The following is a 16,796-nucleotide window of genomic DNA, read 5'->3' as shown; positions in this document are numbered from 1 at the left end:
TGGTATTTGTGTAAATTACTATTGATGTACAGTATTATAATTTCACATAAAAGTAGAATTTAAGCTGTTAATATATGCTTAGTATTGTGTTGAAAATAAATACTTATTTGTTTATTTCAGCGCTCCTGATGATGGGAAGTGACCAGTACTGCCTCAAGTGGAACAATCACTGGGCTAACCTGATCCGTGTATTCAACTCCTTACTGCAGTCAGAAACATTTGTAGATGTGACATTAGCATGTGAGGGGCGCCATTTGAAGGCTCATCGACTGGTGTTGTCAGCATGCTCCCCATACTTCAAGGAGCTACTTGTAGCACATCCAGACAGACATCCCATTGTAATCCTTAAAGATGTCAGGTACTCTGAACTTCGCACTCTTATAGAGTTTATCTATAATGGAGAAGTGTCTGTTGAGCAGCATGACCTTGCTGCACTATTGTGCACTGCCAGAGAGCTACAGATAAAGGGCTTGGCAGATAATCGCCTTCATGGAGCACTCTCCCCTCCACAACCTAAAAGAAGAGAGTCTTGTGAGTCAGTTAGCCACACACACACAACAACCACTGCTTCTTCCACAAGTACCACAGACTCGTCAAGTGCTGTAAAAAGCATTAGTCCTCGTCGAAAAATTGGGTCAGAAGATAGACCTCCACCTCCACTGACAGCCCTACCTCCTCTGACAGCCCTACATCCAGGATTGCCAGCATTAATCTCATCTCATGTCTCTACCTACCAATCACGGACATCCTCCCGGGAATCCTCGCCTGTTCACAAACGACGAAAAGTGTCTACAGGGGGTAGTGATGACGAATCTAGTACTTGTGAGGACAGCAGTAAACGGTTGCGATCAGAAGCAACAAATGGGCATTCGCCTTCCCACCAGGAGCATAATGATAGGCAGTACACAGCTGTTGCAGGACCATCAGGTCTCTGTCTGCAAGATTCTAATAGGAGAGAGGTATGTTAATTCATCCCCTTTGCTCTGGCACTAACAGGATACCCCACTACTCTATTTTAAGAAGGCAGTTAACAGTACAATATACAGCATTGCTTTTTAAATATCCCTAAAAAAATATTGTCAATATTTTGGCCATTAAAAGTTGATTTTTAAGTACTATAGTAGTAGTAGTAGTACATGTATACAGTAACTGCAGTCTAGGAAATAACTTCAGAACATTACAGTATTTAATATTTGATATTTTTTTGCACATTTCCATATAATTTTCAGTAAAATTCTCTTGTGAGTTTTAAAGAAAACATTGTTCTCTTTTCTAATTTTTCTTTTAAAAGATACATCCCTAAATGTAAGAGACCTCTATATGATAGGCTTTCGAAATGAGGAACAAAAACCTCCGTTGAGTCAGTCGATTCATAAACAGGGGACAAAGGTGGTTACAGAATTGTTCGCTATTACCATTATAGCAAAATAATCTCTTCTCTATTCACAACAATTACCATTACCAGCCACCTGTTTCCCTGTATTAATCTGTTGTATCAGTAGTTTACTATTTAAGTATGTCATGGTGAACAATAGTAATTACAATTTACAGTATAAAATCAAAATAAAAATTAATGCAACCAAAGCCAATAATCATTTTTCCAGCTGACAGCTTTTTATTATTTGCTTATGATTGTTGATAACTTTTTAGTTTTTGTTTGTTAGCCATAGTAAAACTTTCTTTTATCTCATCTACATATTTAACCCTTTGACTGTTTCAGTCGTATATATATGTCTTACGAGCCACCGTGTTTGACGTATATATATACTGTACTCATAAATTCTAGAGGCTTCAGATCAAGCAGGAGAAAGATGGTAGGCCCACATGTGAGAGAATTGGTCTGTGTGGTCAGTGTGCACCATATAAAAAAAAATCCTGCAGCACGCAGTGCATAATGAGAAAAAAAAACTCCGACCGTTTTTTTTTTATTAAAATGCCGACTTTGTGGTCTATTTTCATATAGTATTTATGGTTGTGTTCTTGTTTTCTTGGTCTCATTTGATAGAATAGAAAACATATTATAGAAATAGAGGTGATTTTGATTGGTTTTACTATGAAAAGAACCTTGAAATGGAGCTCAAAGTAGGGGAAATGATTGATTTTTGCTGATGTTCAAAAGTAAACAAATGTCATTTTCCAATAAATGTCCAAGTAGCCATTCTAATATGCAGTCATGAATGGGTTGAAACTATTTATACAATTATTACAGTGTTGCAGTAGTCTGCATAACAGTAATTCTTCTATTTTTTGTTTGAATAAAAATTCAAAATAGAAAGCAAGAGTAATATCAGAGGGGCCTGGAGTCATGACTGATAAAGAAAGAAAATGTTATTTTAGAGCCAGGAATGTCTGTATTGTTCATGCTGGACCTTATTTTGAAATTGTCATATTTTTTAATTTTCATGAAGTTGGCCAAATTGCAAATTTCTGACCATGTTATTGGGTAGTTGAAATCGGTAAATGGGCAGTTTCTTGTACTCAATCGATAGAACAAATGGAGTTCTAAGGAAATAGCTATGAGTTTGGTCAACTGGAACAATGGAATTAGCTGAAAATAGGACTCAAAGTGGGCGAAATTTCCGATACGTAAATATCGCTGAGGTCGCTAAATTTGTGAGAGTGAAATTTCGTCAGTTTTCCATCAAATTTTGTTCTTTCGGTGTCATTACAACCGGGAATAGATTCCCTATCATTTCATAAGATTTTTTTTTTTTTTTTTTTGCGCGACACCAGGAGACACCTCAGGATTTGGGGTTGCGACAGTCAAGGGGTTAAGGTTTTTTTTTTACTTTGCTTGAAAACATTCGAAAGGCTCTTGTCCATTTTTTATTTAAGAAGAATCTGCCTCTTGTCTCAGTTTCTGTTGTTTGGTTTAACATGTCTCAATTCATTATTTTTACTGTAGTTTCTATTTTGTTCATTATTTTCTACCCATATTTTTGTTTCTTCTGTGTTGACTTATCAGTTTTCTTTTTCTCTTTGTATTGATTTAAATAAGTTTTAATTGTTTGCATTATCTTTTTGTTTGCAAATCTTCAAAATCATTTACAGTGCTTATGTCTTATTATTAATTTACTGTACCATAACTGTTTATTTTAGCAAGTGGTTAATAGTTTTATTAGGTCTTATTTTGCCAACTTTTTTTTTTTTTAGACATCAGGATATCAACCATATTTAACCCTTTGACTGTTTGTCATGTATAAATGTCTTACGAACCAGTGTGTTTGATGTATATATACTCAAAAATTCTAGCGGCTTCAAATCAAGCAGGAGAAAGCTGGTAGGCCCACATGTGAGAGAATGGGTCTGTGTGGTCAGTGTGCGCAGTATAAAAAAAATCTTGCAGCACGCAGTGCCTAATGAGAAAAAAAAAACTCTGACCGTGTTTTTGGATTAAAACGCCGAATTTGTGGTGTATTTCCTATAATATTTATGGTTGTATTCTTGTTTTCTTGGTCTCATTTGATAGAATGGAAAACATATTATAGAAATCGAAGTGATTTTGATTGGTTTTACTATGAAAAACATCTTGAAATGGAGCTCAAAGTAGCAGAAATGTTTGATTTTTGCCGATGTTCAGGAGTAAACAAATGATGTCATTGTCCAGTAAATGTCCAACTAGTCTTTCTAATACGCAGTCACGAATGGGTTGACGTTATTTATACAGTTCTTATAATATTGCAGTAGTCTGCATAACAGTAAATCTTCTATTTTTTGTGTGAATAAAAATTCAAAATAGAAAGCAAGAGTATTATAACAGGGGGCTTGGAGATGTGACCGATGAACAGAGAAAATGTTATTTTAATACCAGGGATGTCTGCATTGTTCCTTCTGGACCCTATTTTGAAACTGACATTTTTTTTTTATTTGCATGAAATTTGCCAATTTCTGACCACTTTATTGGGTAGTTGAACTCGGTAAATGGGCGGTTTCTTGTACTCGATTGATATAATAAATGGAGTTCTAAAGAAATAGCTGAGTTTGGTCAACTGGAACAATGGAATTTGCTGAAAATAGGGCTCAAAGTGGGCGAGATCGCCGATGCGTAAATGTCGCTGAGGTTGCTAACTTCACAAGAGTGTAATTCCATAAGTTTTCCATCAAATTTCATACTTTTGGCATCATTATCATTGGGAAAAGATTCTCTATCATTTCATAAGATTTTTTTCCCCCAAATATTTTGCGATACCAGGAGACACCTTAGGATTTGGGGTTGCGAGAGTCAAAGGGTTAATTATTGAAGGGTTAAAAATAGTAATAGTAATATTTTGGACAATAGTACAAGAATTTTGTTTACTTCCCTAAAATAAATAGCCATTGTATCATTGATTAATCGGGAATCATGTGACATTCAACAGCTTGAAAACTTTTCTATTAACCCTTTGACTGTCACAACCCCAAATCCTGAAGTGTCTCCTGGTGTCAAAAAATTTTTTTGAAAAAAAAAAAAAAAAAAAAAAAATTCTTATGAAATGGTAGAGAATTCTTTCCCGATGGTAATGACACCAAAAATACGAGATTTGATTGAAAACTTACGGAATTACGCTCCCGCGAAGTTAGCAATCTCGGCGATATACAGTGGACCCCCGCTTTATGATCAGCTCCCAATGCGACCAATTATGGAAGTGTATTTATGTACGTGCGTTCGTACGTGTATGTTTGGGGGTCTGAAATGGACTAATCTAATTCACAATATTCCTTATGGGAACAAATTCGTTCAGTAATGGCACCTGAACATACTTCTGGAATGAAATAATATCGTAAGGTGGGGGTCCACTGTATATGCATCGGCATTTTCACTGACTTGGAGCCCTAAATTCGGCCAATTCCATTGTTCCAGTCAACCAAACTCATAGCTATTTCTTTTAGAATTGCCCATTTACCAATTTCAATTACCCAATAAAGTGGTCAGAAATTGGCAATTTGGCCAATTTCATGCAAATTAAAAAAGATAGCAATTTCAAAATAGGGTCCAGAATAAACAATGCAGACATTCTTGGCACTAAAATAACATATCCTCTGTTCATTAGTCATGTCTCCAGGCCCCTCTTACATTTCGCTTGCTTTCTATTTTGATTTTTTATTCGCACAAAAAATAGAAGATTTACTCTTATGCAGACAACTGCATTATTGTAAAAATGGTATAAATAATATCAGTGCACTAGTGAAAGAATATTAGACTCCCCAGTTTACGTGTATTGGATGTGTGGTGTGATTTGCTTACTCTTGAACATTGGGAAAAATCGAACATTTCCGCTACTTTGAGCTCAATTTTAAGGTCGTTTTCATCGTGAAACTAGTCAAAATCATCTCTATTTCTGTAACATGTTTTCCATTCTATCAAATGAGACCAAGAAAATGAGAATACAACCATAAATACTATAGGAAAATGCACCGCAAAGTCAGCGTTTTAATCCAAAAACATGGTCGGAGTTTTTTTCTCTATGCACTGCGTGCTGCAGGATTTTTTTTATGCAGTGCACACTGACCACACAGACCCATTCTCTCATATGTGGGCCTACTAGCTTTCTCCTGCTTGATTTGAAGCCGCTATTATACTGTATGTGAATATCACTCTGGCCTGCAAGTTCCACTTACAAACTATAAACCTGTAAACTGCAATGAATAGGATCTTCCTTATATGCATCATCAAAAATCTTTGGTGTTAGCACTTGGTTGACTCGGGTACCCACCCTCCTGAAGTCTGACTTTTTTGGTTAATCTCTACTGTATTTTTTTCCTTCCTGGTCATTTCTCTTTTATTTCTCAGTTACTGGATTAAAATAATTTCAGCGTGCCAGTTACAGTTTTCCTCTAATAATCTTTTCATTTATGATTATGTAACTAATCAAGATATTTTCAAACTGCGTAAAGATAAGGAATATGAAAATTTGGTTGAGGTGTCTTAACAGATGACAACGAAGAATCCAGGTAAACACCCACGTCCTTCAATGATCCACTGACTGCAAACTGACAGTACCACCATCACTGGTACCAAAATAATCAATCTGTACTTCCCTGAAGTATAAAAGTACAGTGGTACCTCGAGTTACGAACTTAATTCGCTTAGAAGGCTGTTAGAGTGCTGATACCAAACGAATTTGTTCCCATAAGGAATGGTGTAAATTAGATTAGTCCGTTTCAGACCCCCAAAAATACTCTTACAAAAGCACTTACAAAAATACACTTACATACTTGTTCGAGTTGGGAGTTGTTCGAAAATCGAGGTATCACAGTACAGTGGACCCTCAACCAGCGATATTAATCCGTTCCTGAGAGCTCATCGTTAGTCAAAATTATCGTTAGTAAAGTTAATTTTCCCCATAAGAAATAATGGAAATCAAATTAATCCGTGCAAGACACCCAGAAGTATTGAAAAAAAAAAAATTTTACTACATGAAATATTAATTTTAATACACACAAACTGAAGATTACATGCACAGTTGCATGACACTTACCTTTATTGAAGATCTGGTGATGATTGATGGGATGGGAGGAGGGGAGAGGTGTTAGTGTTTAGAAGGGGAATCCCCTTCCATTAGCACTTGAGGCAGCAAGTCTTTTTCTGGGGTTACTTCCCTTGTTCTTTTAATGCCACTAGGACCAGCTTCAGAGTCACTGGACTTCTGTCGCACAACATATCTGTCCATAGATACCTGTACCTCTCGTTCCTTTATGACTTTCCTAAAGTGGTTCACAACATTGTCAGTGTACAGGTTGCCAACACGGCTTGCAGTAGCTGTGTCAGGGTGATTTTCATCAAAAAAGGTTTGCACTTCAAGCCACTTTGCACACATTTCCTTTATCTTAGAAGTAGGCAACTTCGTCAATTTCTCTCTCCCCTCCTCCGAAGCAGTTTCCTCAGGTCTGCCCTCTTGCTGTTCAAGATGATCTAGCAGCTCATCAGTGGTTAGTTCTTCACTGTCCTCCACCACCAACTCTTCCACATCCTCCCCACTAACCTCCAACCCCAAGAACTTCCTGAATGCCACAATGGATTCCTCAACTGGCATAGGATTCTCAGGGTTAACCTCAAACCCTTCAAAATCCCTTTTGTCTACACATTCTGGCCACAGTTTTTTCCAAGCAGAGTTCAATGTCCTCTTAGTCACTTCCTCCCAAGCCTTACCTATAATGTTTACACAATTGAGGATGGTAAAATGATCTTTCCAAAACTCTCTTAGTCAGTTGAGTTTCTAAGGTCACTACAAAGCACCTTTCAAACATAGCTTTTGTGTACAGTTTCTTGAAGTTGGAAATAACCTGCTGGTCCATGGGCTGCAGGAGAGGAGTGGTATTAGGAGGCAAAAACTTCACCTTAATGAAGCTCATGTCCCTAGAAAGTCGCTCTGCCAAGTCTGAAGGATGACCAGGAGCATTGTCTAATACCAGGAGGCACTTAAGGTCTAATTTCTTTTCAATTAGGTAATTTTTCACATTGGGGCAAATGCATGGTGTAACCAGTCATAGAAAAAGTCCCTAGTGACCCATGCCTTACTGTTTGCCCTCCACAGCACACACAAATTAACCTTGAGGACATTGTTTTTCCTGAACACACTGGGAGTTTCAGAGTGATACACCAATAAAGGCTTCACTTTGCAATCACCACTAGCATTGGCACACATCAACAGAGTAAGCCTGTCTTTCATAGGCTTATGTCCTGGGAGTGCCTTTTCCTTCTGAGTAATGTACGTCCTGCTTGGCATTTTCTTCCAAAACAGGCCTGTTTCGTCACAATTAAACACTTGTTCAGGTTTCAGTCCTTCACTGTCTACGTACTCCTTGAATTCCTGCACATATTTTTCAGCCGCTTTGTGGTCCGAACTGGCAGCCTCACCATGCCTTATCACACTATGAATGCCACTACGCTTCTTAAATCTCTCAAACCAACCTTTGCTGGCCTTAAATTCACTCACATCACTAGTTGTTGGCATTTTTTTAATTAAATCGTCATGCAAGTTCCTAGCCTTTTCACATATGATCGCTTGAGAGATGCTGTCTCCTGCTATCTGTTTCTCGTTTATCCACACCAATAACAGTCTCTCAACATCTTCTATCACTTGCGATCTCAGTTTCAAAAACATAGTTGCACCTTTGGCAAGAACAGCTTCCTTGATTGCCGTTTTCTTGCCCACAATAGTAGCGATGGTTGATTGGGGTTTATTATACAACCTGACCAGCTCAGAGACATGCACTCCACTTTCATACTTAGCAATGATCTCTTTCTTCATCTCCATAGTAATTCTCACCCTTTTTGCTGTAGGGTTGGCACTAGAAGCTTTCTTGGGGCCCATGGTGACTTATTTTGCAGGTGCAGTCACTACAAAGGCTGTGATAATATGAAATGTTCCAGTTGTTTTATGTTTGGAAGCGACCGCGGTGGCTGGCTGGCTTGTAAACACTGGCACCCAAGGGACAAGTGAGGCGCGCTCAGGCCAAAGTGGACGCGTATGGTACGGAACGAATAGCGCTGGTCGGGTTTTTAAGCGCTAGTTGAGGCAAAATTTTTTCGTTAAAATGTATCGCTAGTCAGATTTATCGTTAATCGATGCCATCGCTGGTCGCGGGTCCACTGTATAATCAAAGTTTCTGCTTTACCTTCATTTAGTTTCATTATTCTGTTTATCATCCAAGCCTGAATCTCCAACAAAAGAGAACTAAAGCGGAGTTTTGCATCTTCTGTATTTAAAACCCTGCTGGTCTTGTATATTGTTGGTATGGAAATGATTATCAGCCCCATCAGCATCCAACAATAAGGCTAAACCACTAACATGAACAGTGAACAATATTGATCCAAGAACATAACTCTGAGGAATGCCACAGGGCAGAGGAAACGGATCAGGCAATACCGAACAGGAAGATGTGATTTCAGAAGCTATAGTGCAATAACCCTAAGGTTACAGCCAAAACGATTACTTGTAAGTAATCCATGATAAGTGGTATCAGATGTAGCAGAGAGGTTCAAAAAAATTATTAGCAGAGCAGTTCTGAACTTTACACAAAGCTGTCTCAGTTGCATGAAATGTTCTGTACTCACACCAAACACACAGTGAAACATTACACATTGCTCAAAAAAAAGGAAATGGTTGATCAAAAATAGCACATTCAGTCAATTTAGAATTGAACTTAAGATTAGAAATAAGATGGTAGGTTGACACGTTTTCCTTGTCAAGGGAAGGCTTTTTGAGGAGAGGGCAAACCAAAGCCCCTCTCCATTGACTCTGGAAAACATCCATTTTGTAAATGATTGACCAATACTGTTATGAAAGGAACGGCACTTTCATGTGTGGGCAAGATCTTTGAAACTTTTATAGGATCTAATGCACAAAACCTCTTATATCTTGCACCTTGTCAGGACAACAAATATATGCTGTTCTTGATGATGGCAGCTCAAATTTCAGGAGACAGCACAGCCATCCTGCTACTATCCTTAACCTTTGAAAAATAAATGCTATGGGCACATCCTCATTTAGATAGTCCCTTGATTTCTGAATTTTTTGTAAGAATTTCAGAAGCACTTTCATCACCTGAACAAGAAGGCAAAACACCAACTACAGTAATCATAGGCAATGTCTAGATTGGTTCAGGGACCAGAAAACCAGCATCATTGGGAAAACAGGAAGTCACAGAAACCCCAGCTTCCCATATTTTCTTCAGCAGTTGGGAAGCTAAGCACCAAATCATGATTTTTAGTCTCTTTTCTTTATTAGGCCCAAACTTAATGAATCCTGAATTAAATTGTTTATGTAGCTAATAGCAGCAGCATTGTCCACTGGGACACTGGGTTTTGGCTTGGCAATCAATACCTGCTAATCTTAAACCAGTGTTCTCTCCACAATTGTTAATCTTGATGTCAGGTTTATTTGAAGCATTCATCTCTTCCCATTTTCCTTCTTCACTACCCTTCCTAACAATGTCAGCTAAGGACCGAGAAGCAACCGGGCCCCACAGCTTTCTGCTAAGGTTAGATAGTTTATCTTCCACCTGTTGTAGTTTTATGGCAAAATCATTTAAAATATTACCAGTAGTATCACTCAGTTCTTCAACCACTCCCACTATTCACCATAGCCTCCTGAAAATCTGATCTCTCTTCCCTTGTGAAGAACAACACATGCTTCAAACACGCATCAATTGCACAACACCTAAAAACCTGAGCTATGATTCCAGTGCAAAAAAAAATTATAATCATCTTACCAAATTTGTACAGGCAATGTGAAACCATTCAATACAAAAAAAAAAAAAAAACATTTAAGTGCCATAGCATCCTATCCAACTCAAACCTCACATACGGGACACCTGTCCTTAACTTTTACAGCCATAGCTAAAAATTCTTTCCCCTCAGCAAAAAACTCAAATAGGTAATTGAACTGCCTTGGGAAACCCCAGACAGCACTGACCCCATTTGTGCCACTCAGTGAAAGGCATTTGAGAGGGTACCACAGGCAGGCAGGGTGCAACATGATTACTTGCGCACACGCTCACACACGCACGCACACACACACGCACACACACGCACACGCGCATGCACACACGCGCACACACACGCACGCGCACACACACACACACACACACACACACACACACACACACACAAGCACACACACACAAACACAGACACACACACACACAGACACACACACACACACACACACACACACACACACATCACATCACATCAGCAATGGAAATTTTCCCTATTATAAATATGCAAATTAGTTAAGCTTGGTGATGATACTACCATTGAGCAAAGCAGTGGTAGTGTTGTAACCACCTTCAGCCCATTCTCATCTGCTTGACTCACCAGTATTAAAGGTTCAGAAAGCCAGTCTGAAGGATCCTCCAAGCCAAGCCAAGGATGTTGAAGAAGCTATTTGAATGACCACTAAAATAAAAGAGGAGGAAATTGTCCTATCCTTGATGGTGTTTGGGTTGATGACTGCTTTCCTGAGGGGCTCATGATATTTGTCATTGCCCTTTTCACTATTTTCTCTTCAGTAGGTACCAAGTTTTGAAAAGCAGGGAAAAGGGGACCAGCTTTTTGCATGAGTACCAGAGGTAATTAACAGATATCTTTATTGTTGCTCACATTCTCAAGTCAGAATTTTTTCATGAACACAGTGCCTGGAATTAAGCCATGAGGTAAAGTTTTGCAACTAAATTGCACTTGGTTTGCAATTCAGCTTCTTTCCAAGCTAACACCTTAAACTGAGCTCTAAACAACCACACTTTGAATGAGTAGATTCTGTATTGTACCTTTTGCCATTCAGTAAATGCTGCACAATCTTCCAGGAGTATGGAGCATAATTCCATGTTAAGGGATGTCACCCAGAAAAATTGTTATGATCTCCAGTAGTTCCAAATGATTGTCCTGATGTTTAAAGTGCTCCAGTCATTCCCTTGCAAACTTGATGATTTCATCAAACCATGGAGCTGTTGGTTCCTCATGTACAGCAATCACAATAGAATATTTATCGATGAAGGGCCATTCCCTTGAATAGCTTAATTAATTTCTAACCCACTTGAAGGTCCAATGGAAGATGAAAATGCCACCTTCAGGATAATTTCCAGCACATGTTGATAACAGGCCATTATCCTCTCCTTCACATTTTTCTTCTAGAGAACTAGGTCTACTGCATCCACCATAGCTTTCCAAGTCCCAGATTAGGTAAAACTTTGCATTCAGGAGCTGAGGGTTTTTCTCCTGATGCTTCATTCACTGATGGAGCAATGAATAGTGTCAGTGGCAGCAAGGATGAGTTTTCTGTCATAAACTTTTGCTCCATCAAGAGTAGCTGAGAGTTGTTGACTTATTACCAGCTGGTGGATTTGTCTTGAGAGGATATGGACTTGTGGACATTGATGAGCCTTCTCAATCTCCCTCTACATCATCATCATTGCTATTTTCATTGCTGCTTGAGGACAAAGAGGCAGTATGACAGTCTCTTCCTCTGGTCTTCCCCCAGTATTCACTTGATGGACTGCTGTTTAAATCTTTCAGTCTTGGCTTCCTTCATGACCTTCACATCAATGGATCCCATTTATCCTGCTTGTCCTGTTTTTCTCTGGGAAAGCTGAAACTGTTGGCTTTCCTTGACCTTCATGAGATAAGCAATATCAGAGAGCCAGTAAAAAGGAATTACAGCACTAAAGACTTCCTTCTCTTCCCTACACTTGGATCTTTTTGCCTTGATGTTCTGGTTTCTTCTTGAGCTTATCCCACACACTTTTTTTTTTTCCTAGCCATGTAGGAATTCTTACCTTGTCCAAAAAGGACATCACTCTCATAACCATCAGGTTCATGGCCTGGAGTCTTTTTCTTGACAAGGTTATAGTGGAAGTACCCCATAACTTTGTATTTACTTGGGAATTTGGCCCCCACCAATTTTGCTGACCTTAGCCCCACTAACCAAGAGTCAATGGAACTCTTGGGCAGTGTACAAATTTGCTTTCTTCAGAATTACCAGTGGAGATTGAACATCAGGTAGCAACCTCTAAAAACTGATTAATAAATTCAAGTTAAATTCCACTCAAATTACTCTCTCTCAGGAAAGCATCCAGCAAGGTACTGTACATACTATCATCCTCTCACATAAATCTGAAATGGAGCCTTTGAATGCTTTGTACTCAGGCAGAATTGCCAGTTTTTTTATCTCATGAACACAAAATATGACTGGTACATCTTAAAAACTTCTTACATTCAGCATACCGTGTTCTGAACATTTCTTATTCCTGTAGTATTTTCTTACAAATTTTGGAGGCTTTGGCTGAATCTAGGCAGCAGTGGCAATGATCCTTGGAACCATTAACAGATAAATAAATAGATGGACTTGAGCCTTAGTGATGGGAATTATGAAATCTGCAACTTGAAAAATGTTTAGGTGTGCTGAAGTTTGGTGGGTCATTGTATCATTTATGCAGCTGTGGAAAGCTGATAGTGAATGTCTTCTCTTCTTTTATCTGATCATAAATGAGATCCTCATGTTTTGTTAATTCCTCTATAAATAATAATTCAACCTGAAAAATAATCAGTTATGGAGGCAGATTAATTTTATTTTTTAAATATGTACTGTAATCGAATCTCGTTAATTTATATACAGTTTCAAAGTACTGTAGTATATGAGGTTATAATATAATTTGTGAAGTGATAGTGCAATACAGTACTGTATAGAAAAATGATGGTGCTTGATCATCTTACCTAATGGAGATAGTATAGGTTTATCATCCAAATTTCCTGACATTTTACTGTTTGCAATATAAAGTAATCTTGAATTTATTTTTTACTCTTATCTGAACATTGATTTTAGAAAGGAAATATTTTTTATTTTAGTTTTTTTCAAAATTCTATATCTTCATAAATCTGACATACTTATCAGTAAATCAGACACACAACTTTTATAGGATCATTGTTAATAACTTACTGTACTTGGCAAATGTCTAATAATAGATAATGTCTCACAGTATGACTGGTTTTTCCCATTTTATCTAAATATCAAAAATTTTCAGGATAGTAACAGCAGAGATTCCAACTGGGATGCAGACAAATCATCACCGTCCATAATAAAAATATCTGGAAGTCAAACAGACACCGTCACAGGGGAGACCAAAACCTCAGATCACTCGGAAGACGACTCAGATGATGAACATGGCCCCATGGTTAGTCAATCTGAAATTCTGTGTGGAAAATTTGTACAGAGTATTGTATATTTATATGTAGAATATCTTGAAAGTGCAAGATGGATTCTGCAATTTTGCATTAAAATTTAGAAATGGAAAATGAACAGTTGAAGTTGAGCCATTGTACACTGAAGTACAGTATTATGTTAGCCATAATGAATGAGTAAACAAAGTGCTTCAGTAATGCTTTAAGGAGTAGTATACTTGCAAATTTGTATGAATGTGAAGCTTTAATTAATCTGTGATGTAATAAGAGAATATAAATAATAAAAATATAATAGACGACCGTAAGTCTTGCGATCATAACTCACATTTTTAATAGTATGTGATTTAAATTATTTTTCATGTCCAATACTAGCGTGCCATTGCCATTAAAGTATGCTAGGTCAGAATTAGTGGAGCTCATTACCTTATGGAGCATCCCTCCAGCCCTTAGGCAGGGGCCATTGTTTAGTGTGGTAGAAGCCTAGCATCACTGCCTGGTGTAAACAAACTAGTTGTCATTCTCTGGACACCATATCATAGTTGCTGCTTGATTATCCTCTAGTTTCATTTATATCATCACCTTGCTGTGTGTCTGGATGTTCATGATATCACCCAGAAGGAATGAAATTGATGCTGGAAGTGCCAAGTAAATAATTAGGGATGAAATGTAAAATTTCTTAAGAAAATTGTAATCAGAGCAGAAGTGGAAGATGGTGGTGGTTGTTATAGCTGGTAGATTAATTTTACAGCTAGTGTAACACATTCTTGTGCCTTCAACAGTTATTTACTTAGCTGCATACAGTGGAGCCTCAAGTTTTGTAAGCCTTGGGCTTCGTAAATTTCGCCTTTCGACAATTTTTTTCGTCAAAATATAGCCTCGCGGTTCATAATTTGCCTTGCCATTCGTCGGTTGTCTGGAACGCGTATGAGCGGCCTCCCATTGTCTGCATCTTGCCACGATGAATGGGAAGCCTCATACAACCATCGCTTCCATCATGATGAAGAAAAAGGAAATCAAGGAAGCTGTTGTTGCGAAAGGGGTAGATACGCTCACAAAAAAGAGATCGCAAATACTCGAAGATGTTGAGAATTTGTTGTTGGTGTGGATCAACCAAAAACAGTTAGCAGGAGATAGTGTTATGCAGTCGATAATTTGTGAGAAGGCAAGGCAGTTGCATGCCAATCTCATAAAGAAAATTCTTGGAATGAGTGCTGATGTTAGTGAATTTAAGCCCAGCAAAAGCTGGTTTGAGAGATTTAAGAAGAGTAGTGGCATACACAGTGTGGTAAGGCATAGTGAGGCTGCAAGTTCTGACAAATGTGCAGCTGAAAAATTCACCTCGCTTTGGCGTAAAAAAAATTAGCTCGGTAACACCAAAAAACTCGGTTAAGAGCTTTCGTCCAGAACGTTTCGGCATGGCAGCCTGAGCAGGCCCCGCCACTCACTCCATGTACCAGCCAGTGTGCCATTGTTTACAAAGCCAGTGAGGACGATTCCGCGCGTACATGCAATATATTTTGTATTATTCCATTGTTTTTGGTGCTTGTAACTGCTAAATAAGCCACCATGGGTCCCAAGGAAGCTTCTAGTGCCAGCCCTATAGTAAAGAATGTGAGAAACGCATATAATTTAAGAAAAAGTTTGTAGAAAAATATGAAAGTGGTGGTGGTAGAGGGTGGTAGTGGTTGTGAAGGTGGTAGAGGGTTGTAGTAGTGGTGGTAGAGGGTGGTAGTGGTTGTGATGGTGGTAGAGGGTGGTAGTGATTGTGATGGTGGTAGAGGGTGGTAGTGATTGTGATAGTGGTAGAGGGTGATAGTGATGGTGGTAGTGGCTGTGATGGTGGTAGAGGGTTGTAGTAGTGGTGGTAGAGGGTTGTAGCAGTGGTGGTAGAGGGTGGTAGTGGTTGTGATGGTGGTAGCGATTGTGATGGTGGTAGAGGGTGGTAGTGGTTGTGATGGTAGAGGGTTGGAGTGGTGGTGGTTGAGGGTGGTGGAGATGGTGATGGTGGTAGAGGGTGGTACCAATTGTGATGGTGGTAGAGGGTAGTAGCGATGGTTTGTAGAGGGTGGTAGCGATGGTGGTAGAGGGTGGCGGTGGTTGTGATGGTGATAGAGGGTGGCAGTGGTTATGATGGTGGTAGAGGGTTGTAGTGGTGGTGGTAGAGGGTGGTGGAGATGGTGATGGTGGTAGAGGGTGGTAACAATTGTGATGGTGGTAGAGGGTAATAGCGATGGTGGTAGAGGGTGGTAGCGATGGTGATAGAGGGTGGTAGTGGTTGTGATGGTGCTATGGTGAGGCTGCCAGTTCTGACAAAAAAGTGCCTGAAAAATATGTGCAGGACTTTGAGGGGTACATAGAGGCTGAAAAATTAAAACCCCAACAAGTGTTCAGTTGTGATGAGACAGGCCTGTTTAGGAAGAAAATGCCAAACAGGACCTACATTACTCAGGAGGAAAAGGCACTCCCAGGACACAAACCAGAAAAGGACTTGTTACCTGAAGTCTTTATGGAAGGGGATTTCCCTTCCAAACAATAGAACACCTTCATCCTCTGTCCTCCTCCTGTCTCATCACTCATCAACAAGTCCACAATAAAGGTAAGTGTGATGTTATTATTGTTTTATTCTTCATGCATTATTGTTTTCTGTGTAGAGAAATGTATATTTCATGTAAAAAAATTATTTTGTTTAATACTTTTGGGTGTCTGTAACAGATTAATTGGATTTCCATTATTTCTTATAGGGAAAATTAATACTTTTAAAGACTAATTCAGTTAAAGCCTAGCTCTCTGGAACGAATTAAAGGCGTTAGCCGAGGGTCCAATGTATGTATATTTATATTAATGGTAGTAGGTTGGTAGACAGCAACCCATCCAGCCAAGTGAATGTAAAACGAGAGCCTGTAATTGTTTTACATGGTGGTAGGATTGCTGGTGTCTTTTGTTTGTCTCATAAATATGCAAGATTACAGGTATGGCTTGCTACTTCTACTTACACTTAGGTCACACTACCCATATATATACACGTTTTATTTATACACACTCGTCTGAGTTTTTTTTTATTTTTATCTTAATAGTTCTCGTTCTTATTACTTTTCCCTTTTATATCCATGGGGAAGTGGAATAAGAATCTTTCCTT

General features: G+C 38.7%; 1 protein-coding gene across 10 annotated transcripts in view; it reads left to right on the top strand.

The window, feature by feature from the left end:
• LOC128700650 (protein tramtrack, beta isoform) overlaps positions 1 to 16,796 on the top strand; it is a 598,972-nt gene that overhangs the window by 479,371 nt on the left and 102,805 nt on the right. For all 10 annotated transcript variants that reach the window (XM_070097005.1, XM_070097010.1, XM_070097009.1 and 7 more), the window contains 2 exons: positions 121 to 959; positions 13,504 to 13,653. In XM_070097005.1, the coding sequence (XP_069953106.1) occupies positions 121 to 959; positions 13,504 to 13,653 (989 nt within the window). The remainder of the gene's footprint in view (positions 1 to 120; positions 960 to 13,503; positions 13,654 to 16,796) is intronic.

Source organism: Cherax quadricarinatus, chromosome 56, assembly GCF_038502225.1.
Source record: "Cherax quadricarinatus isolate ZL_2023a chromosome 56, ASM3850222v1, whole genome shotgun sequence".
Lineage (NCBI taxonomy): Eukaryota > Metazoa > Arthropoda > Malacostraca > Decapoda > Parastacidae > Cherax > Cherax quadricarinatus.
The sequence above is the reverse complement of the archived record's forward strand: the minus strand, read 5'-3'. Positions and strand labels throughout refer to the sequence as shown.